The sequence below is a fragment of the Leptodactylus fuscus genome, chromosome 3 (assembly GCF_031893055.1).
Source record: "Leptodactylus fuscus isolate aLepFus1 chromosome 3, aLepFus1.hap2, whole genome shotgun sequence".
In the NCBI taxonomy this organism is placed as follows: domain Eukaryota; kingdom Metazoa; phylum Chordata; class Amphibia; order Anura; family Leptodactylidae; genus Leptodactylus; species Leptodactylus fuscus.
In genome coordinates this window covers 24,195,093-24,219,318 of record NC_134267.1, presented here as the reverse complement: position 1 = coordinate 24,219,318, position 24,226 = coordinate 24,195,093, and the positions used below count along the sequence as shown (strand labels likewise).

The 24,226-nt window shown below is 41.7% G+C and overlaps 1 protein-coding gene across 1 annotated transcript in view; it reads left to right on the top strand.

Moving 5' to 3' along the window:
- Positions 1-249: 249 nt before the first annotated feature.
- PLB1 (phospholipase B1) overlaps positions 250-24,226 on the top strand; it is a 62,497-nt gene continuing 38,520 nt past the window's right edge. Inside the window, exons 1-19 of the mRNA XM_075269492.1 lie at positions 250-332; positions 7,887-7,924; positions 10,200-10,258; positions 10,641-10,681; positions 10,869-10,912; positions 11,074-11,128; positions 11,207-11,258; positions 13,726-13,803; positions 14,120-14,182; positions 14,660-14,742; positions 15,158-15,224; positions 17,044-17,127; positions 17,502-17,567; positions 17,663-17,746; positions 18,686-18,752; positions 21,556-21,614; positions 22,002-22,075; positions 22,566-22,609; positions 23,214-23,322. Of these exons, the coding sequence (XP_075125593.1) occupies positions 250-332; positions 7,887-7,924; positions 10,200-10,258; positions 10,641-10,681; positions 10,869-10,912; positions 11,074-11,128; positions 11,207-11,258; positions 13,726-13,803; positions 14,120-14,182; positions 14,660-14,742; positions 15,158-15,224; positions 17,044-17,127; positions 17,502-17,567; positions 17,663-17,746; positions 18,686-18,752; positions 21,556-21,614; positions 22,002-22,075; positions 22,566-22,609; positions 23,214-23,322 (1,250 nt within the window). The remainder of the gene's footprint in view (positions 333-7,886; positions 7,925-10,199; positions 10,259-10,640; positions 10,682-10,868; positions 10,913-11,073; positions 11,129-11,206; positions 11,259-13,725; positions 13,804-14,119; positions 14,183-14,659; positions 14,743-15,157; positions 15,225-17,043; positions 17,128-17,501; positions 17,568-17,662; positions 17,747-18,685; positions 18,753-21,555; positions 21,615-22,001; positions 22,076-22,565; positions 22,610-23,213; positions 23,323-24,226) is intronic.

Here is a 24,226-nt window from a genome sequence, read left to right as displayed (position 1 = left end):
GGACAATAGTCACAAGAGCTCATGGGTAAAGACTGGTCGAATAAAGACCAGATACCCAGGAGAGGTATCAATATTTTTTTGTTATTTTGTCTGTACTTCCCCTGGTACTCACATTTCCTCACCTCTTCTGAGTGTCCGGACTTCACCCGTTGTCTCGTCCAGCCTTTTAATACATTTTTTCCAATATCAAGTGTCCTGGGATCACCGATGAGGCCCAATCATATTGGGTAGTCCGACATCAGGATCCCAATGGTGACCCTGGAGTGCGTGATGTTTGAGCAACCAAAAGAGCCTTCAGATGAAGACCAGACTCTAAGGAGAGGTGAGGAGAGGTAAGTATCCATGGTTTCTATATTGTCTGCACCTCCCCTGGGTCTCTGCTTATTCTAAAAACATCTCTTCAGACCTCAGAGTATAATAATATCTTGGGTTCAGCCAAACCCAAAATTTTTGGAAAATTTATAATGAATTGGGCTTCTTAAGAAACCAGTTCCACTCATCTCTGCTGAAAATTATTAGACATGGGAATCAAACAGGACTATCTAATGTCTTTGAAGGTGGTCACCATCCCACGATGGCTACAGCCAAAAAAACTGACGTTGTCCTATAACAGTTGAATTTGCATGGAGGGATTCAATCTAGGGCCATGTGCACATTGAGGGGGGGAGGGGATTAGTCCCCGCAGTGATTTGTTTGTAATGTTTATTGTTTCTTATGACTTTTTATGGTATATAATATAATTTCTGCTTCACTCAAAGGTGAAAAGATAAGAGACAATTGATAGCCAAATGTTTTCTTAAGGTAGAACAACAATCAGAAGATCATTCCCTTGATTTCCAAGATGTCAACTTTCTCCTGTGCAATGACATGACGCTGCACTTTGTGTTGACCATGAATCATATCGGCAGATTTTTGGGACTGTATGAGGTCTCGTGTGGACTCATATAATCAGCAAGGAAGGCAATCTATGGTTTTGCAAAGCATGCTAAGTCACCATAACATTAGGTAGCCCTGGCACCTTCTCCCACCATCTCCCTGCCATGTTGTAGCTATAAACAAATGTGTAGGGAACATCCTATCAACAAATGAGAATGGAAACACCTTGATGACTATATTGGGACCAACTAGCACTCTACTGTATAAATCTTGTGACTCATGGGTGACGTCTCCGACTAGAGATGTTCTTGTTCCTCATTTTTTCAATCCAGCCCAGACCACCATGACAACTTCTCCAGACTGCAAAATTTACTTGTAAGGTATGGATTCAGCATGAAGGGGAAAGGAAATCTCCAAGTTGCTATGCCCAGAGTAGTCTATGCTACAGGCAGAGGTCACCTAGTGTTGGTACCAAGGAAGTGGGCAGAAGTCATAGTCAACTGGAGCACAGCCAAAGTTTGATCATGAGTGGTACATAGCCGGAGGTCAGGACGGTCAGCAGACAAGAAGATGTGGTAAAGGACACAAGCCGGGATGATAGCAAACAGTAGAGGAATGAAAACATTTTGCAGACACAACAAGACCTTATTGCTCAGGTACAGGTTGATAGAGGAGGAATCCTTAACCCTTTCCTGCCACAGTTTTTTTGACTTTTGTTTTTTGACTCTATGTCTTCCAAATGCCATAACTGTTTATTTTTTTTGGTATCAGGGTTTAATTTTGGGAAAACAAATTGTACTTTGTAATGGCACCATTTAGTATTCTGTACACTGTATTGGGAAGCTGGAACAAAAATTCGGAATGGGGTGGAATTGGAGAAAAACTGCATTTGCGCGACTTTCTTATGGGCTTCATTTCACTCTGCAGCCATAATGACATGTTGCTTGTATTCTATGGGTTGGGGCAATTATGGCGATATTAAATTTATATAGTTTTTTTACGTTTTAAAAAAATCCAAAACTTTACAAATGAAATTTTCTTGGAGTCAATATATTCTGACACCCATAACTAACTGTATTTCCATGTATGGGGATGCATAAGGCGTCTTTTTTTGTGGAGCCAGATGTACTTTTTATTCATAGCAATTTGCTGATTTATTTATTTTAGAATTTTATTTTATTTTATTTTATTTTAGACCCCCATCCCTAGAGGTCTCAAAACCCAAATGATCTGATCACTAATACAGTGCAGGGTGATGCTAATGCATTGTAAAATCTCTATACATTTACTACAAGCTGCCTGGCATAACCTATAACAGACGTTTTATAATGACAAATCTGGGAGAATTCAATTAACCCCCGGCTGTTATACTAATGTATTTCCAGCCCACTCCTGGGGCCCATCAATCTACCCCAAAATGGCGCCATCCGTGTGTTTCATTACGTACTTATTCCCCTAATATATATAATTATTTAGTTATTACTGGCTATCTCTCAGTTGGGCCATGTGATTATGTTCTGACCTACATAGAATAAGATACCCCACATCTCTACAAAAGTGGCCAGCTCAACTCCTGTATGACTCTCCGCAGGCTGGACACAATCTCCTATCACAGTCACTGATGATGATTAGACAGGCGCCGGTCACACAGTTATAGTAGAGGAGATGATAATGGCTGTGCACATATAGTCTTAGCTTATGTAGGAGACTATAAACAGAAGGGTAAGTACACTGTCCCCACCAGGTAAGGATGGTTCTGTCTCTAGCTGCCCATGTGATGCTGTGTTGTGGCATGATAGGATTGATTACAGAGCATAGAGAAAAAACAATCTAAAAACCAAGATGGTGTTTGTTCGGAAACAAATAGGAGACTGTGTAATGTATATAATAGAAGTATAGAGTGTTTCGGACAATAACATAGAGGGCGCGTGGAGGGAAAACTGTGTTTTAACAGGACCCAGGCATTGGCCGTAGTCCGGGGTGATTAGTATGTGCTGTCTTTTTAATATATGGTGCATGTGTGCGGCCCACGGCTAGAATGATATAATGCTACATCGGAGCAGCTGCCAAGAGGAAGATTCCGGTCACCCAGAGTTTGACAAGACCCCGGTGACAAGTGGTTGGCTCCAAAGTCACCTCAAAATGGGGCTGATTCTGCTGGACCTCTCAGGCCCATTATAGGGGGGGGGGGGTTTGATCTGACCATTTGGCTTATATGTAATGTGCTCCGATGGAACGTAGGAAGGTTTGATGTGATGTTTGTGACACTTGCTGTTTGCTGAATACTTATGAAGTTAAGATGGAAGCAGACTGTGCCTTTCCTTTGGATTGTAAAGAGTCTTCGCCCCGTAGGGGTCGGGCTCCTCGCCATACATTGTTCTAAGATACAGTGACAGTCATTCCTGGGGGACTCATCGTGTCAGATAAGATTTTACAAGTGTGGCATTGAAATGTTTGCGCTCATGATGACTTTTTATTGTGCACGAGGCCGGGCTCGAGCTCTCAAAGGTGAAGATGATAACACGATTTATGGTTGCCTGGTTATCAGTCCCTTGCTAGGGGTATAAAAGCAGCCGGAGATGTAGGAAACGTTCTTCTCCGTTATATACATAAGGTAGTGACCTCGATTCGGAGAAGCCCCAGAGAAGGTCCAGGCATGGGGGTCCACCTAGGTGGAGCGTTGTGCTTCTTATTTGCACTCTTGTTGATTCACGTGGACGGTAAGTAATGGAGGGTTGATAACGTCCATTGTTATCTATTTTTTCAACATTATCTTCATTGATTTCTGTCAATAGTTGATATTTATGTTTCTTCAATTGTACTGAGAGGTTTTAAGGTAACTGATACAGTATATTGTGGGCTCGAGTCTTCTGGGTAAATATAGATTATATTGTATAGTATTGGATATACTATAATGGATGGGATATTGGTTGACATTGGTACTCGTCTACATAAAACGTCTTAGATGCTCGTAGTTCTTGGGGCTGAGGCCACTATATACATCACTGGTCAAGTATCTTACATGTATGGGGGTTTCCGGGTTGAATTACAATACCTGATCCTTTTGTTCTTGGAGGATATAGGCTGCCATCACATTCAGAACACATGTACTTGGCCAAACTTGTATGCATGTGTGTTGGAAGGAATTGTTGTTGCCCAAATGTTCTATTGTTGGTGTATGACCACCTTAAGTCCAGGACTAATGGGACTGTTCATAACTTACTGTCACCTACTCGTCCAATAAGTTCCACAGATGGGTGAAGGGGGTCTGTAGACTTTTTAAAGCTACCCAGTCCACCAATGAGCATACCTAAAAGTTTCCCAGTCCGTCCAATCTGCTACCCAAAGGTTGTTCTTGGTAGACTCACTCATCCAAAAGACTCCAACATTCATCGGACAATCGTGTTGTTTAACCAAGAGATTTGTGAACTATTGGAAGGACGTCTTATAATCCAGTGCATTCTGATATTAGCTGGTCCAATCCATCTACTTCGGCATTGAGACACATACTGGATTCATTGGACAACTGGAATTTTACTGTAACGAAACATTGAGGAATAAATAGTAACTTGACCAATGTGAAGGTTATTAGATGGAACCAATCTGATATAAGGTAAGGGGTTCTTTGGGTTCTTGTACCATGTAATGCTCCACTAATTGTCAGGATCCCCTTTTTTAAGACAACTCCTTTAACTAGGGATTTGCTTCGCCTTCTTCTGGTTTAGCCCATTTCCACTTAATAACATTGTTAAGGTTCACCTATAAACATGTCCAAAGATGACATTGATGGGGACTGTGTCCTGTGAATTGTCTCATTCATCTTCTTACTTGGAGACGTCTCGCTCTTCAAGTATGGTGAAAATCTTCTGTCCATCTGTTGTCTACATCTGTTCCCAGATTCTACCAACTCAGAAGATGAAGGGTCAATGATGCTCGGAGCAGCACCCTTTATTTTATTCATTAGTGATGGTCATAGGTCACAGACCTGAAATGTAATCTGAAGCTCCTGAACTTCAATGCAAAATCTGCACCAAGCCCCCCACCTACCATGTGCCATTTACATCACTGATGTCTTCTGTGGTAGAGGGGCCTCCTCTGCTCCAGGGCCCTGGGGTGACTGCTACTTCTGTACATGCTATAACTACCCCAATAATGACTGCAGACTATCCAGCCCCTGTCCATAGACATCATAGATTAGGGTCACCTACTCGGGACACCCCTCTAGAGGGCGATCCACTATGTAAGAGAGGCATAGACATAAGTATAATAAGTCTATATGTTCTATCAGCTGTATAAGCAATATGGTGATGACTGGCAGGTACCAGGTCTCCTCCATAGTATCTCGGCCACACTTGTATTGTAAGATCGATCTATTCCTTCTGGCGTCCATAATCGCTGGACCGGCTCTACATCTAATCTGTGAGGCTGTAAAGTGTCCTTGTCTTGTACGTCAGATAAGAGTAAGAAATATTCTGGAGATTGACATATGAAGGGTTCAGGCAGGTAATCCAGGACCACAAGTCTGTACGAAGATCTTTATTACTTCTCACGGAATATGGATTTCTAGTTCATGTAAACATCATAAAACACGCTGCAAAATTCTGCTTCAGTTTCTCATGATTTTCAAGACCTCTGCTTGCAGTCTGTGAATAAGACATTTGTTCTTAGGCCCGGTTCAGCACTTTTCTCGCTGCATGTTTCGTGTGGAAACTACATGGACCCCATTATAGTCTATGGGGTCCATGTGGTTTCTTAGTTAACCGCTTTTTAATGCGTATAGGTTTCCATTCGAGGGGTCCCCAAGCGGATTCCCCAAACGGAATACCGAACGCAGATGTGAACCAGGCCTTAGCTCACAGGACATTGTGTAGATTGGATACAATTGTTGCAGGGTTCTGCAGAAATGACAGGACATCCAGGAGCCCAGTTGGAGTCCTTGTTCCCTCTCATGCTGGGACTTGCCGGGTTGGAAGCGAAAATGCAACATAATCGCTGAGACCGATCATTGACCCCATTTTCCTGCAAATCTCCGTTTTTTTAAGGTTCTGGACTACTCAGCACAAGATAGGACTTCCAAAATAGCTATGAAGTAAGCGGGCACCCTAAAGGTCTTTAATATCTTCATGAACAGACCTTGATCCATGACTGGACAGATTTTTTTTTTGGTGCATGTCTTTTTGAAGGCTACAACTTTTTTGGGGTAGTGGGGGGGGTATTCAAATGATTTATTTTATTATTTTTTTTGGTGAAACATTGGGCTTTAGTTTTTGTGTTATTATTATTTTTGCATATTTTTTCAGATACATTTAGAAATACATTTTTTGCTTTATTTTTTTTTAATAGCACAAAGTACTACTAAAAATGATGGAGATTTTCATGTAGGTGACACATGGTTACCCTAGTGAGATTATCATTGGGTAGGAACCCCATACATACTTAGGAGGGGGCGCATAATGAGCCAAAACCTGTTATCTGAGCCTGGTAATTGCCCCAACCTGTAACAATTCTCTGGAAATCTGTATTTCCACCATGTCACTGCTGTTTCCGGCTGTAGAAACCTGTCACTTATTAAACTTGGGCTCCTTCCAGAAATTCTCAGAGTCCAGGAAATCAGTGCAGTGTCTAAGATCATTAACTCATTAATGCCACCGGCTTGTTTGGCCGCCGCGTCTCATCTCCGCCATCACTAATAAGAAACATCACGGCATTAATTCCACTGAAGACTTTATTAGCCGCAAGGAGAAGAGATAAAAGTGACTCCAATCACCTGAAGTAACCCCGGACGTCTTCTGGTCGTCGCCCATAGTCAGATCATACCGCAGAATTTAGAACATAAAGGGAGCAATGTGATTGGCTGATATGGGGCAAGTGCTCCGGGGAATATACTTGTCACATACGTTTATACCTGCACATCAGAGGTGGCCTATAAAGGGTTAAAGATTGTGGGCTCTTAAGACTCCTCTTGTACAACTCCTAACCTGGAGCTGCACTGTGATTGGCCAGGAGGGACAGATAGAACTTCCTTCAATAGGCTCCGCCCAAAGTCCTTTTCAGTTGTAGGTCTCCGAGTTGGGGCTCTGGATTGGAAGTTCAAAATGGGTGTGGCTGAAATGGGCCACAATGTAACAAAAATACAACAAAATAGCAGTTAAAAATTTACACTGTGTAACCATTAGTAAATCTGGACCAACGGGTCCTAAAGGTCTGACTGCCATATAAAAGGGTGTATAGTCCGAGGAGTCACTCACTCCCCATCGCTGTACATTTAGGATTTTGCAGGGGCAGCTATTCTCAGGGATTTTTTGGCAATTGTCCCTAGGCCCATTGTTAAATAATCCCCAAAACATGTACATGTGTATTGGAACCAATGACTATGCAATCTGTATAATCCCTTAGGAGCAGGTTCTTCTATCTATCTACTGTATCTATCTATCTTTCGTATCTATCTATCTATCATCTATCTATCTATCTATCGTATCTATCTATCTATCGTATCTATCCATCTATCTATCTATCTATCTATCTATCTATCTATCTATCTATCGTATCTATCTATCGTATCTATCTATCTATGTATTGAATTTTTTATATTCACATTGATAAGCCGTATGCGAGATATAAGTGACTGCCAGGGAGGACTGAACGACCTGGGTGACAGATAAAGCCGCCCCATGAGAGGTGACATGGCGGACAGTAGGACACAGACAGCTACTCCCTGTCCAGAGACCAATGATGGGAGAATCTGAAGCAGAATCTTCTCCACTGAGCAGAGGCCTAACCAGAAGCTACTGGGCCCCAATGCAAAATCTGTACCGGGGCGCCAACCTTGTGCCATTTATAATAGCGGTATATTTTATGGGACTGGAGATGTTTGGGGCCCAGTGACTGCACCACCTATAGTTACACCCCTGTCCTAACCAGAGAGACTGAATACAGTATATATAGAGTCCACAGCACATATATATATCAATTATTTACTGACCTCGTTCTCCTACTCTTCCTTATTTTAGGAAACCCAGCAATAAAGATGGAGAAGGCAAGAACCCCGGTAAGAGAGCAAACTAAGTGTGTAGATTAGGGGATGTATCTAAGCCCATCGTATGATACTGTCTTATCCAGTGTATCTAAGCTTTCCATCTGTGATACTGTCTGCTGAACAGCATAGACATGTTTATAATGTAAGATACTGTCATTGTACGAGTGTATCTAAGCCTATCATGTGTGATACTGTCTTATGAGCAGTGTATCTAAGCCTATCATGTGTGATACTGTCTTATGAGCAGTGTATCTAAGCCTATCATGTGTGATACTGTCTTATGAGCAGTGTATCTAAGCCTATCATGTGTGATACTGTCTTATGTGCAGTGTATCTAAGCCTATGATGTGTGATACTGTCTTATGAGCAGTGTATCTAAGCCTATTATGTGTGGTACTGTCTTATGAGCAATGTACAGTCCTATGAAAAAGTTTGGGCACCCCTATTAATCTTAATCATTTTTAGTTCTAAATATTTTGGTGTTTGCAGTAGCCATTTCAGTTTGATATATCTAATAACTGATGGACACAGTAATATTTCAGGATTGAAATGAGGTTTATTGTACTAACAGAAAATGTGCAATATGCATTAAACCAAAATTTGACCGGTGCAAAAGTATGGGCACCCTTATCATTTTATTGATTTGAATTCCCCTAACTACTTTTTACTGACTTACTGAAGCACAAAATTGGTTTTGTAACCTCAGTGAGCTTTGAACTTCATAGCCAGATGTATCCAATCATAAGAAAAGGTATTTAAGGTGGCCAATTGCAAGTTGTTCTCCTATTTGAATCTCCTCTGAAGAGTGGCATCATGGGCTACTCAAAACAACTCTCAAATGATCTGAAAACAAAGATTGTTCAACATAGTTGTTCAGGGGAAGGATACAAAAAGTTGTCTCAGAGATTTAACCTGTCAGTTTCCACTGTGAGGAACATAGTAAGGAAATGGAAGACCACAGGGACAGTTAAGCCCAGAAGTGGCAGGCCAAGAAAAATATCAGAAAGGCAGAGAAGAAGAATGGTGAGAAGAGTCAAGGACAATCCACAGACCACCTCCAAAGAGCTGCAGCATCATCTTGCTGCAGATGGTGTCACTGTGCATCGGTCAACAATACAGCGCACTTTGCACAAATAGAAGCTGTATGGGAGAGTGATGAGAAAGAAGCCGTTTCTGCACGTACGCCACAAATAGAGTTGCCTGAGGTATGAAAAAGCACATTTGGACAAGGCAGCTTCATTTTGGAAACAAAAATTGAGTTGTTTGGTTATAAAAAAAGGCGTTATGCATGGCGTCCAAAAAGAAACAGCATTCCAAGAAAAACACATGCTACCCACTGTAAAATTTTATTGAGGTTCCATCATGCTTTGGGGCTGTGTGGCCAATGCCGGCATCGGGAATCTTGTTAAAGTTGAGAGTCGCATGGATTCCACTCAGTATCAGCAGATTCTTGAGAATAATGTTCAAGAATCAGTGACGAAGTTGAAGTTACGCCGGGGATGGATATTTCAGCAAGACAATGATCCAAAACACCGCTCCAAATCCTCAGGCATTCATGCAGAGGAACAATTACAATGTTCTGGAATGGCCATCCCAGTCCCCAGACCTGAATATCATTGAACATCTGTGGGATGATTTGAAGCGGGCTGTCCATGCTCGGCGACCATCTAACTTAACTGAACTTGAATTGTTTGTCCAAAATACCTTTATCCAGGATCCAGGAACTGATTAAAAGCTACAGGAAGCGACTAGAGGCTGTTATCTTTGCAAAAGGAGGATGTACTAAATATTAATGTCACTTTTCTGTTGAGGTGCCCATACTTTTGCACCGGTCAAATTTTGGTTTAATGCATATTGCACATTTTCTGTTAGTACAATAAACCTCATTTCAATCCTGAAATACCGGTCGGTGATGGTTCGGAGGCCGCGTGGCTGATATATCCTGATATTAATGCCGCCTCATTTAACCCATTATCTTCCACAGAGATACCTTTTACCTTGTAATACTAACACACACGGAGAACCTGCCCTGAAAGACATATCAGGTGAGCGCCCCTCGGGGGTCTCCAGCTATATACTATAATTGGGGGGTCTTCAGTCTCTGATACTTAACCACAAGAAGTTGTCATTGTCAGGGGGAGGGGTCTGTGAGCGGGGACGATTATCATGGTTCCCCCCTCTGTCTATCTCATTGATTCCTCAGACCCCCCCCCCCATATGCCTATTAGAGCTCACCCCGTTACTTCAGCTTCTCGCCCAGACGTCTGACGTTCTCCTTGTGTTTCAGCTCATTCGTTGACACCTTCAGACATCAAAGTGATTTCAACCCTTCAAAGATTAAAAATTGTAAGTCAATGTAGTTTTTTTTCAAAAATGTAAAAAAAAATAAATCCATCATTTCATATATTAAGTAACCTGTCACATCCAGCGAATATCCCTCCATCTATGTCACACTCAGAGAGGTCCTGGGAGCAGAGATATGAGGCGCTGTGTGCAGGACTTTTCTCTCCGTATGTTTCGAGCGGACACCACACAGACCCCATTATAGTCTATGGGGTCTGCGTTTTTTTTTAGGTAACCGCTTTTCAATGCAGATAGGTTTCTATTCAGGGGGTCCCCAAATGGACTCCCTGAACAGAAACCCAAACGCAGATATAATACAATCTAACTTTTTGTTACCTCCACGTAGTGACTGTAATAACTTTATAACCTCTCCTCTACTCCATAGAAATCTGATACAGATGATCACAACGTCCATCTTGCCACACGGTAGGTTCATGAACTGTAGTCAAATCTCAGATCTGATCAGAATTGTCTTATCGTATCACATGTGATCATAAAAGCAAAATCTAAGAATTGAGGCCGTTATCTGATGATGTCATCCAGATTATCTTATAATAACCGATGGGCACATCACCAACTGATCCTTCCTTATTACTATTGTGTTTGTGAGCAGCTTGGAAGAGACGCTCCTGAAAGCCAGCCAGGTCACCGGATTGTGTAAGTCCCATCACTTCATGTCCTATAGGGTGTGGGGGTGTTATATGGGGGCGCTACAGATGTGTCCGCCCTTACACTAGCAATATCACAGCGGGCTAATACACGAGGGTCTTTGTATATAATATCATTACACCATGTTGTATTATATCTCTATATTCTAGTTGTAGGACAGAGGTTTCCTCCTTCAGTATCCAAGGTTTCCCCGGCCCCCCAGGGGTAAGTAGTAAGGAGAGACTATTACTATTATTAGGATGTCTCTGTTATATACAACATACATGGATATCTGTGTTGTAGGAACCTGCTGGATGATGCCAAGAATCTGGTGGAAAGTCTCAAGAAAAGTGCAGTAAGTCCAGGAGATTTCATTCACATTGTTTTAATGGGACTGAGCAAAGATGGAGATTTCAGCCATGTTCACACTACGGTTATAGTGTCTGTATATAAGGAAAGCTGCCATAGGTTTGTTGTATGACCAATTCACCACTGGACTTCATTGACTTTAATGGGTTATACTGGGGCTCTATGGGGGTTTCCATAAGTGTGACGGCAAGAAAAGTGCTGCAACCTGGATATAAGAGAACCTCTGAACTGTAGTGTGAACAGAAGCTTAAAGTTCTATGGATAGATTATATTAAAAATCAACTCCAGGAGTATCAGTGTGTCCCACAGAATCATTTTAGGACAATTGTGCAACACATGTTTCCACCACAACCAGTAAATATGTCACTGCACCGAACATCAGGGCATTAGTCCTCAGTATACAGCAAAGGCGACATTTCCGCCATCTTGTAGACTTCACTAAAACAGCTTCACCTATAAAGTGAGAAGTTAAAGGGGTATTCCCCTAACTGTTGGCTCTGTACTCTCGTCACTTCCTGGATTTCTCGCACATTGGTGGTCGGGGATTCACGCTCTGCTATCTGCTATGATCCCCACTATGACGCTGATGTGGAAACTGATGTAGCAGAGCTGGATTTGAGTCAGTTTGCATTACATACAGAGGTAACAGACTCCTTATCTCAGCCCTTATCAGCCAAATTCAATTAAACCAGCTGATAAGTGGAAAAGCTGAAGATAGACAGCACAGTAATCCCGGAGCTCTCACCTCCCCCTCCCCTATATGAGGAGCTCCGTTGCTTGTCAGCCCCTCCCTCCCCCCTGAGAGCAGGCAGCTACCTCACTTGACAAATGAGCAGACAATCCCAAGGGCCAATGTCAACAATGAAGTGAATAAATTAAGATAGCGGCCAAACAAAGCAGTTGTGATAAAGCAATGTATTTAGGAAAAGTCTTATATCCACATAAACTAGCAGTATAGATACGATGTTTGTGATGGGACAACCCCTATAATGCATAATATGTCCTCCTCCCCTTCTATCTTCTTCCCTTTTATTTTCACTTGTCTTCTTTTCCCCTTCCCGTTACTTCTTCTTGCTCATCTTTTCATCTTCTCTTTTGTCTTCATTTTTTTCTCCTTCATAATTTAGTCTTGCCTTCTTTATTATCATCCACCTTCCTTTCTTCTCCCCTTCTTTATTCTTATACATTTTACACCTTCTCTTTAGTTTTTGTCTTTCCTTCTCCTTTGTCTCAGATTATTCTGTGTCTTCCTCTACTTGTCTATTTTCTTTCCTCTCTCTCTCTCTTTCCCTTCATTTAATGTTGCTTCTTCCCTTCCTCCTCTCCTTGTTCATTTCCTTTCACTCCTTATTCTGCCTTCTCTTTTGCTTGTCTTCTTCTCTTTCCTTCTTGCCTATCTTATGTTTACTCTCCTTCTGATTCTACCTTATTTTAAAGGGGTATTCCCATGAATATAATCCTATCTATATTTGTAGATAATTAAAAGTGAAACATTTTTGCAAATATAAGTAATTAAAAATTCTGCAGAGTTTTAAAGATTTTCTCTAACTTTATCAGTGTTGACAGTCTGTTGTCTTGATCGGTTGCCAATGGTTACGACCACCAATGCAGAACCTTTCTATGGTCTGGGACTTGTCAGGAACCCCGCCATGATTTTCTTATTGTAGCCGGGTTATCAGACAGGGACACGTCATGTATCAGGAGATATCCCGGCCACAATAAAGACATCATGGCTGATTTTCTGACCTTAGAAAGTTCCTGCATTCATGGTCATATCCACTGGTAACCAATCAAGACAACAGACTGTGACCACAAGATATTTAGAGAAGATCATAAAAACTCTGCAAAATGTCTAATTACTTATATTTGAAAAAATGTTTAACTTCTAATTCTCTACAAATTTAAAAATAACTATGTACATGGGAATACCCCTTTAAGGTTTTCATGAGTCTTCACCTACTCCCTTTTCTTGCAGGTGTTCCTTCCTCTTCTCTTGCTTATTTGCCTCTTCTTCCTCTTTTCCTTTATATTTCTACTTCTTATGTATCTTCCGTTTCCTTCAGCTCTTTGTTCTTCTTCATTTAATGTTCTTTTTTTCCGTTGTTTTCCTTTTCTTCCTTCTTTTTGACCTCTCCTTATCTTTCTTCTTCTTCTAAAACCTTGTTGTCTACTTTTTCCTTCTGTTCCTCCTCCTTCTTCTTTGTATCAGGTTATTCTTTCTCCTTCTCTATCTCTTACTTCTTCTTTTTCATTTAATGTTCTTTTTTCATTGTTTTCATTTTCTTTCTTCTCTTTACTTTCTTGTCATGAGATATTGTTTCTTTTTGTTCTCTCCTTCTCTTTCCTCTATTCATATCCTCCTCCTTCTTCTTTGCTTAAAGGGGTATTCCCATGTTGCAAAAATATCATATTAAGGCCTTCACATTGTACAATTAACTCTTTCCACTCCTTAGACGGTGTCTTTCGTTGATGATTGGAAGATGATCTTACTATTTGTGTCCGCTGAAGATCCGTGCGGCTTCTGCATTCAGGTAAAAAAGGAACTTTTAACAAAATAACAAAGTTTTACCAAAATTACTTGATGCCTAGACAGAGATGCACCACAAAATTTTAGATACTTGGAGCTAGCACAAGGGGGAGCTCAGGAGCTGACGGCATACATTACAACTAGAATTTTGTGATGTAGCAGAGGATTTGGAGCTCTGTATCAGATAAATGCAGCTCTGTGTATATAGAAATATACCATGGAATCCTTTAAAAATAAAGGATTGATTATAAGAGGACATTTCCTTTAAGATCAGCACCGTCTACCTACAAATAATAAATGGACTCTTTCCTTTCCTGTAGGAGGATCACACAGAAAACACAATAAGAGACCTGACTGCAGCGCTAGACTACTTACATGAAGAGGTAAGTGGCAGATGGTCACATACTCACTGTATATACTGTATATATATATATATATATATATATATATATATAAATATATATACTATAGAAGAACTCTACAAATTTACAGAAAAAGGAGATTCTTCTTTATTGACTCATCAGAATAAGGAATCGCATTTTCTTTTCTTTTTTTCTTTTTACAAATTTTTGGAATTCTTCAATCTATTTCTTTTAGTAAATTGGCTATGAATCAAATTCTTTGCAGTCACCGTCCTATATATGATGGATATGAAAGGTTCTATTTATTTCTCTTATTTATACTTTATTATAGATAGATAGATAGATAGATAGATAGATAGATAGATAGATAGAAAGATAGGAGATAGATAGATAGATAGATAGATAGATAGATAGATAGATAGATAGGAGATAGATATTATACAGATGTTACATTTATATTACATGGATTCATCTTCTGATCCGTTTCTTACATTTCAGCTCCCAAAAACATTTATTAGTCTGGTGGATCTGACGTTGCTCAGTGGCCTCTACCTGTCCTATCCTGAAAATGCGGAGCTCCGGTAGGTTCTATCTCTGTCACCTTCTCTATAATAGATGGTCTTGTTATTATAGCGTCACTTACGGAGTATAACGCTGAGCATGCTGGGAGATTTGTGCTGGCACGTCATATTAATCCTGATATCGAGGAAAACAAGGATCAAGCAGGTTGGGTTGTAGAAAGAGAACTATAGGTAGATATCAATGGTGGTCACCAGGTAATACCACATTTCACCAATGGTGGAGCTGTGGGGGCATTGAACGCTTGATGAGATAAAAGTCACATTGTGAACATTGGGAGACACTTTTATTAAAATGTTTTTCCGTCACTCAGATGTGACTTCCTGTTTAAGATCAGGAGGGGGCTCCAGACTGCAAATATCATTATTATACCCAGGTGCCTGGCTGCTGATGGTTTCCACTTTTGTTGTATTTCAGGCAGTCCTGTGAGTGTTTCCGCACACCTTCAGACTACAATAAAGCCATGTTTCGCTTCTCCTTTCAGGTGAGATAGATTGTTATGTGACAGAGTATCAGAATGTGGTGAAGATATTTGGGGTCACAAGTTAATTTAAGCATAAACATTAAGGCCATGTTCAGACATGGTGGAATTGTTGCGGATTTTCAGTGCAGATTCTTGACTGAACCCCCACAACAATATACAGTACAATACAAGTTTTGTAAAAGTTGATGTAGACGTTGGCCATTGGCTTCATTGTCTCCATCAGTCCCATAGAAGTGAATAGAGCGGTGGTCAGACATGCCCAGTACTGCTCCAGTCATACAGAGGACCCCAACTCATCGGAGGGTAGGAGCCGCCGCGATCACTTGAATGATTGGGTTATGTAGAATATAAGCCACATATCCAAAGGTTCTCTGTAATATGTATGTCTGATCCTTTGACGCACCCTGAGGACTACTCCCCCTATCCTGCTCTCTGACCCCATCTGATAAGCGCACGATTATCACATAAATACATTACATAATGCCTGTCTATCATGAATTCCATCTCGGAGTTGGACCGTCCTGTGGAGATAAAACCTCCTCCGCCATTATCACCAGAATCGGATGAGATGAGTCAGGAGACGCCGCAGATAATATTAATGACCTTTATCTCAACATCTTAAGACAAAGTCCTCCTGGTATCCTTCTAGTCTACATCTCATCCTAGTAACCTGTAAACACCCGACCTGTCATTGTGGCGCCATATCTGCACCTCGTGTGGTGACAATAAGCAGATGACGCAGGCCGCGCACCTTACAGTCTACAGGTTGATGGCTATAGGGTGTTCCTCTAAGGGGCACTATGGGACCATTGTAAAGGGTTTACTTAGTACCCATACAGTAGTCCTAGCAGAAGTAGTTCCTGGGCCACCTTGTACTCTTTCCAGTAGCCCCTGCCTGGCTAATAGATGAGGATCCTGAGCAGAGGTTCTCACCCCCCAATGAGGTAAATGGGGACAATGCCTGACCGCACTAGTGGTGTATCCCACAAATGCCCTGCCAGCTCTTCCCTTGCCACAAGTAGCATCAACCTACACAGGGCTTACCTTGGGTCTCCAGCAGTTGTAAAACGTTCCATGGCATGCTGGGATTTGTAGTTTTGCAGATGGAGAGTCAGAGGATGGAGATCAGTGGTATAAAGAGGCCAAAAATCTATGGGGCGCCATATATTCACTGCAAAGAAAAATGTTCTAATCACAAAATATATTACAGTAACACAAAATACATTCTGTATACCCAAAAATACACAACGTATGGGCTGAAATCATTTACTGTGTGATGTTGTCTCTATAAGATGCACCACAATTACCCCTGAAAACTAAAGCAGATAATAATGGGTTAATACTTATATCCCAACGTGTATTCCTGGGTTCACACAAAGTATCATGTCTTACAAAATAATTCTGGGTGACAAAACAAATTATGTGGAGTTCTGGGTTCGAATCCTGTCAGGAACAACATCTGCAAGGAGTTTGTATGTTCTCCCCATGTTGCGTGGATTTCCTCCTATTCTACAAAAACATACTGATAGGAAAATTTAAAAAAAATATATATTGTGTTCGCCATATGGGCATGACAATCTACATTTATAAGAATAACAAAACAAAACTGAATTCCTGAATCTGGAGCATGACGTGACCTCACGTAGCTGAATGGCCTCCTCTAGAACATCTCCAGGTTCCTTCGCTCTTATCACACATCCCTCAAGTATCTGGAGACCGCTGGTGTAGACATAATATATTATATTACATATTATAATAGAACGGGGGTGTCTTGTTGGGGACCTGCAGGGGGCGCTAATGTATGACTCTTCTTTTCCAGTCTGCCCTGGAGAATCTAATAAGCTCGGAGAGATACGACACAAGGCCGGACTTCACGGTGGCCTTACACCCTGTGCTGCGTATGGTGAGGACTATAGGATAATATTGGGGTACACATCTGGATTTATGGGGTACATCGGGGTCAGAAGCATTGTATAATAGTTGTAGTCTTGTTCCCTATGACAACACTACCTGTCAGTGTGTTTATAGAGTTTCAGCCATTATGGCTCCTATCAATGTCCACACCCTGAGCCGCGGGAATATCTGTGTATAGAGGAGGACATTGATAGTGACTGCGACTATACACGGCCTGTAGGACTGACTGATCCACCCCAGGATGGTCAGGGAGTGTTGTCCTGAGGACACGTGGGCTGTTAACCCTTGCAGTGTATTATATCTAGTTATTACTACAATATATCATGAAGAGCCGAGACTCATATAACATGGTGGACTCTGCAGGTGGATTCTGAGAAGAAGAACCTTCATCACTATGGGGAGGTGTATGAGGTGCAGTGCGCACAGCAGGTAGGTCCTGATAAGTAAGTGCCCCCATTGCTGTGTTTAGCTACCTTACCTGACTGACTCGATGAAACGTTGTAACGTGTGGGGTTTATACACAGGACTCCGTCTACTTGAGCACCCATCAGAACAGTCCGTACCTGTGGCTGAAGGACATGATGCAGGATACAGAGAATAAAGTAGAGGTAACGTCATATATGTCCTATATACTGTACATAAACTAATAGAAAGAGGAAACTCCACTATAGCCACATTGCTTAAAGGAATTGTCACCAGGCTCCGGCCTAACACCCCCAGCCCCGCAGATAGATAGGTTAGGATCATCTGAATCATACTGTGTTTTCCCCTTGTGAATCGTTGTCTCCTTTGCCGAGATATCGCCTTTTTTGTCAGTGTCAATGGAGCCGCCATTGTCGCAGAGCGCTCATTTGCATTATAACAAATACAGCGATATCTCAGCAACGGAGGCGGCGATACATAAGGGGAAAACACTGTATCATTCAGCTCACACTCACCTATCTATCTGCAAGGCTGATGTGCAGGGATCTGGTGACAACTCCCTTTAAGTAGCTTTTCCTATATACAGTGTGCAGGAGGATTTGAGGATCTGAAATACGCTGCAGACTTCCATATTATTCTTATTTCTGAACCTCTGGGAATTATCAATTAAAACCATTTCCCGGACTCGGATGTACTATTATATCCGGGTACAGGTAGCGGTCATGCGATTTGGGGTCCAACATGTCACCAGGGACAGTCTAAATGACAGTCAGTGTTATCTTGAGCTATATAATGCACTGCAATAAAGAAGTATTACTGTATTTTATACATACAATCTCGCCCCCTAGTGTTCAAGTCCCATACTGGGGATATTAATCAAAAATGTTTTTAAAAAATGAATTAACATAAAGTGTTTAAAAAATGTAAAACCCAGAACCACTGGAAACTGCAGCTCATCCCCCAAAAAACAATAGAAAAATGCAACTTGTCATGCAAAAAACAAGCCCTTCTATAGATATATCTACAAGAAGATGAAAATCTTATGAGACAGTAGAGCAGGTCCCCTCTATACCCCCAGAAATGCTAATATCGCACCTACTGACCTATCCGTCTTGTTCTTACAGGTGAGGGAATTCGGATCCGAGTTCTCTTGTACAAACCTGTCGCCGTCAGACACAATCCCTACATCAGGTGAGTGTATGATGTGAATGATACCTTATACTTATTTTATACTATTATATGTAAAGGTTCCTTTGCAACCCAATGACATCACGATCGGCTGATACAAGGAAAAGGGGCGGAGCTGTGACTACCTATTTACATAAGTAAATTACATTTAAAGGAACATCACAGCCAATGTTATATTATAATGTATTTTTTAAGGAACCCGTCACCAGGTTTCGGGCACCTAAGCCAACAGCATGTCCTTATACTGTAGCGGCAGGCTCAGTCCTATCCACCCCTCTGTTAGGCTCCACATGGCGGGCACAGGTAAAAAGTGCTGCGGGAAAAACTGGGATTACCAGATCTCAACAATCGGGTATGATAGTTTAGGGGCTGAAACCAGGTGACGGGTTCATATCTTGGGAGGATTCTCTCACCTCGCTACTGAGTCACTGAGCTGTGTTTGTAAGGTAATGTAACTCAGGAGCAGACAGGCCTAATCCCAAAATCTACAGAAACTGGCACTGTTGTCCACAACAACCAATCAGATCACAGCTTTCATTTCTTAAACTGCCGTGGTAAATTGAAAACTGCTCTGTGATTGGTTGCTATGGGAGATAGAAAATGAGACCTTGTAGTTCACAGCAACCAAACACAACGCAGCTTTCATTCTTTCAGAGCAGTGTAAGAAATGAAAGCAGTGATCTGATTGGTTGTTGTGGATGAGAAGTTTCCTGTCAGATAATTCTCATATGTGAGACTCATAAGGGAATACAAAGCCTAGATTGTCTATATCTTTATCTATATCTATATTGACCCCAGAATATATATATATATATATATATATATATATATATATATATATATACTGTATATATATATATATATATATATATACTAGCCTCTGCCTGCGACTTCGTCTGCGGGTTGTTGGCGTCGATGATCCGGCTATATTTAGCAAATTGCTGCCATCAATGGTTTGCCTGCTTCAGCATTCCGGCAGCTGTTAAGCTGTCCTACTGCTGAACTTGTTCCTCACACCGTGCCTGTGATTGTTCCGGCATTTCAGCAGCTCGCTGGGACACCATATAATGAGCGTGTTGTTGAGGTCGATGATCCCCCTCAGCTCCGCTTGAGAAGAACTCTGTGACTTCTGGCTCCTTCATAGCTCTCGTTGTTTTACGACAAATTAGATTCTCTTTTTCCAGGCATGTTAAAAATTGGCAAACTGCCAATTTGGATTAAATGTGTTTGCCCATGTTTGTCGCTACTGGAGCAGATCAGATAATATGCCAACGTGTCTATACGCTGAGGGTTGAGTGTGTTTACACCTCAGAGATAACAGGCCTGGCTGAGATAAGGTGCTGCTAAGAGCAGTGTAATATAGTATGTGAAACTAAATTCATAACTGTCATGAACCCATGTAATTTACCCGAAAAAAAAGTAGCCTATATTTTAATCGAGGTTACAATCTATCTATGTGCCGAATTTCATCCAAATCTGTTCTGCCGTTTTTGCGTGATTGAGGAACAAACATCCAAACTTTCACATTCACATTTATAATATTAGTAGGATAGGATGTTTATAGACCCAGAGTATATATATATATATATATATATATATATATATATATATGGAGAGAGAGAGAGAGAGAGAGAGAGAGAGAGAATATACACACAGCAGAGCAGACCTCAGAATACATATGGCCCCCAGACAAGATTCCAGACTGAATATACACCCTAGAGCAGGGGTGCCCAATACGTCGATCGCGATCTACTGGTCGATCGCAATGGACGTATGGGTCGATTGCGGGATGAAGCCAGGGATCCCCGGTGTCTGCTTGTTCACAGTGCAGGCTGACAGCCATCTACGGACACTAGCAGGCTGGGGCTGCCGCAGCCCCAGACTGCCAGTGTCCAGAGATAACTCTCTGCCTGCGCTGTGAACAAGCAGACACCGGGGATCCCTGGGCGGCAACAGAACGCCGCTAACTCCTGCTCTCACGCTCCGTGCCGGCCCCACCCACAGACCTGCATGCCCCGCCCACATGCCCTGCCCCACCCCGCCCACAGGTCCGCCCCAGCCCCGCCCACAAGAAGTGGGTAGTAGATCTTTAGACTTGGGCATGTTACAAAGTAGCTCACATGCTGAAAAAGTGTGAGCACCCCTGCCCTAGAGTATATATACACCCCAAAAAAGACCCAAAAATACATACATACCCCAGATGCATAATACATACAAACCACAGACTAGACCCCAGAATGCATATACACTCCAGACCAAACCCCCGTGCACATATAGACCCCAGAATAATTACAGACCCCAGAATACATATTCATCCTGGACCCTAGAATATACGTAGACCCTATAGCAGACCTCCTTACTACAAAATAAATATAGACCTCAAAATAGATACCAAGTAATAGACCCCAGACCTCAAAATAATTAAAGGAACCAGACCCCAAAATCTGTCCAGCCCTCACATGAGACCTAGAGTTACCAAACCTGGCCGACACATCACACAGCACCCGGACATCAGGAGATTTGCCTGTATTTCCAGAAGACCCCAATGGTGATAAATAAATCACAGCTAGGAAATAAAAAGACAAACACAAAATATTATAAAATTATTTCAAACTCTGCAAAAAATCCTTACTCACAACGAGTGCCCTATATATATATATATCTTATATGTCACCTGTAGGGTTCTATTCTTCTGGTGTGATGGTTTTTATATGTCATCTGTCTGTTTTATTCTGCTGCTTTATATGGGGCTGTTGTGAAGTTCCTCGTCTTATTATATGACCAAGGTAACACAGTTTGGTTTTAGTTCACAGACTGAGACCTGCAGATTTTAAAGTGATCGCTGCTCTGGGAGACTCCATTACGGTAAGTTATGGCGGTTTTTTTAAGTAAAATTTTCTTTAGTCAAGTCAGACGTCTTAGGACTCCAGACTATGGTGTCGCTCCTTCTTATGTATATTACACTCTGATATAGCTTAAAGAAGCATTCCCATCATTGTAAGACCCTGTTCACATCACTATATACCTATTCCCAATTTATACCTCTGCTGTATACCTCCAACATATGTCAGAGTATAGCCACAGGCATATATATGAGCCACTGGCCACCATATACAGAACAGACGTATACTGAGACAGCTATATTCTTCATGTTGAGACAAACAGGTAACAAATATATTATAACCGGACTACGCCTTATATTGCATTAGCCTGTAATAACTTGTTTAACCCTTTCCGCCATTACTATTACAGGCAGGTAACGGTGCCGGTGCATATGTCCTGGATCCTTTAGACGTGGTGACTGAGTATCGAGGATTATCCTGGAGGTAAGAAGAAGGAAATCACGTCAGTCCAGATTTATCATCCAGCGTTATACATGTTGATAGATCTGGTGCAGTTTAAAGGGGTTAGACCAAGGTTTGAAGTTATTGATAAGATAGGGGATAACTTCCTAATTGGATCTCGCTATTGAGACCCCCATCAATCGTGAGAATGGAGATCCTGTTCTCCATGCTGATGGACAAGGAGGCGGAGCTTGTTTACTATCTCTCTCTGAGAGCGCTAGGGATAGAGTCAATGTGCCCTAATGTCTTCCAAAAGATAGTTGCTGGGGGCCAATGCTCAGAAGTTTTCTACAGTCGCTTCAGTTTAGTATTTGGAGGGGAGGGGGGGGGGGGGAGTGAGATTTTCTTAAAATTTTTTTGAATATTTGTTTCTTAAAAAGCCGTCCTATAATTTGCAGTTCTAAGCTATGTCATCTTATGTAATGCCTGATACCTCCTCTACTTCTTAGACTGTTCCTCTTCCTTCCTTTAGCATCGGTGGGGATGAAGATCTCAGTAATGTCACCACAGTGGCAAGTACGTACAATCAAGAAAGGTTCTTTACATCTTAAAATCCGAGCACACTTGAGTGGATTTGATATTTCTTATTGCCCCTCGCTGATCTTTCCTTCTGGTTTCCTACCTGGGGTTGCTGGGACAGGGCGTAAGAAAAGACAAGGGGTCGAGATGGGACAATATTGAATTGTGTTTCTCCTACAATGGACAGTAATCGTCATGCCCGCTTTATCTGTTACAGGGTAAGGTCTACACTGGAACGAATTTATCAATCCCTCTACGCCAGTCTTCTGGCATAGGGGGATTTTATATTTGGGTGCACTACCAAAAAGTTACCATAAAGACATACCATGTAGTTAGGTCTGAAGAGAATGGAGGGTCCAGCATGCATTAGTAAGTGAGGTAGAGGTTTCCAGGTTTCCCTCCTCCCTACGGCAAAAGAAATGATGGCCGAGACCTGTCATGGAGAGGGAGAAGGAAGGGGCAAAAAGTGCTGTTTTTCATGATAGTGCCACAATGTTAATTTTTGTTATATAATATGAAAAATGTGTAGCTCTTTGGGGTATAGAGCAGATTAATGGGGTTAAAATTTGCAACGTTGCAAAAAAAAATGTATCTATTACAGACATCCTCCGGCTGTTCAACCCGAATATACAAGGTTACTCCTTAAAAAGAGGATCTCATCATTTACCAAATTCAAAGCTAAACCGTGCCGTCCCTGGAGCAAAAGCCCGGTATGTACAAAAAGGGGAATTACCATGTTAGTCTTCTTACAAAATATAATGGAAACTGATTTCCCACATTTTAAAACCTGGCTATTTTGTAGGTTTAGTTTTGGGCGACTCCTAAGGGCATTGTCTATGTGGGGGATATGGACAGTGCTGCAGGGAAAGCACCAAATCACTATGTCTTAGAGTTGCCCTAGTGTTAGACCAAGTAGATCATGGACTACTTTGCATAGCACCTAGAGGTTGATTAGAATTGGAGTAGGATGACTACTGCCAAGGTCAGGGCTGGCAGCGTGCTTGCAAGATCAGATGACAGGTCTTAAGTCAGGGCAAGCAGAGCATGTGCAGAGAAAACGGGCAGAAGGTGAGAGTACGCAGCACAGGTTCAGTAGTCAGGAACAGGCTGCAGTTGGCAACAGGTGGTCAAAAAATAGTAGCAGACTTACATAAAAACACCTTAGCAGCAACACAAGCAGGCTATGAACCTAATTGCTCAGGCAGAGTTTGTCCAGTGAAGATGACTTTTTTTACATACCCGCTGGCCCTTTGTGTAAGAGAACGGAGTACAGCAATGTGGAAGAACAGGAAATGGACAGCACTGGAGTCCTGGGTTCAAATCCTGCCAAGGACAACATCTGCAAGGAGTTTGTATGTTCTGCCTGTCTTTGTGTGGGTTTCCTTCTACATTCCAAAGACATCCTTCTAGGGGATGTAGATTGTGAGCCCAATATGGGAGAGGTAGCGCAATTTGTGATGACCAGCTTTACACTATAAATTTTCCCATAATACATATAGAGAGCCTTTCACTGGAGTCAGGATAGTGACAGACCGGAGGACAAGACTATAGCATAGTCAGAAGACCATGATGTTTCTGTATGGACATCAAATATTCTTATGTTACATGTCTATT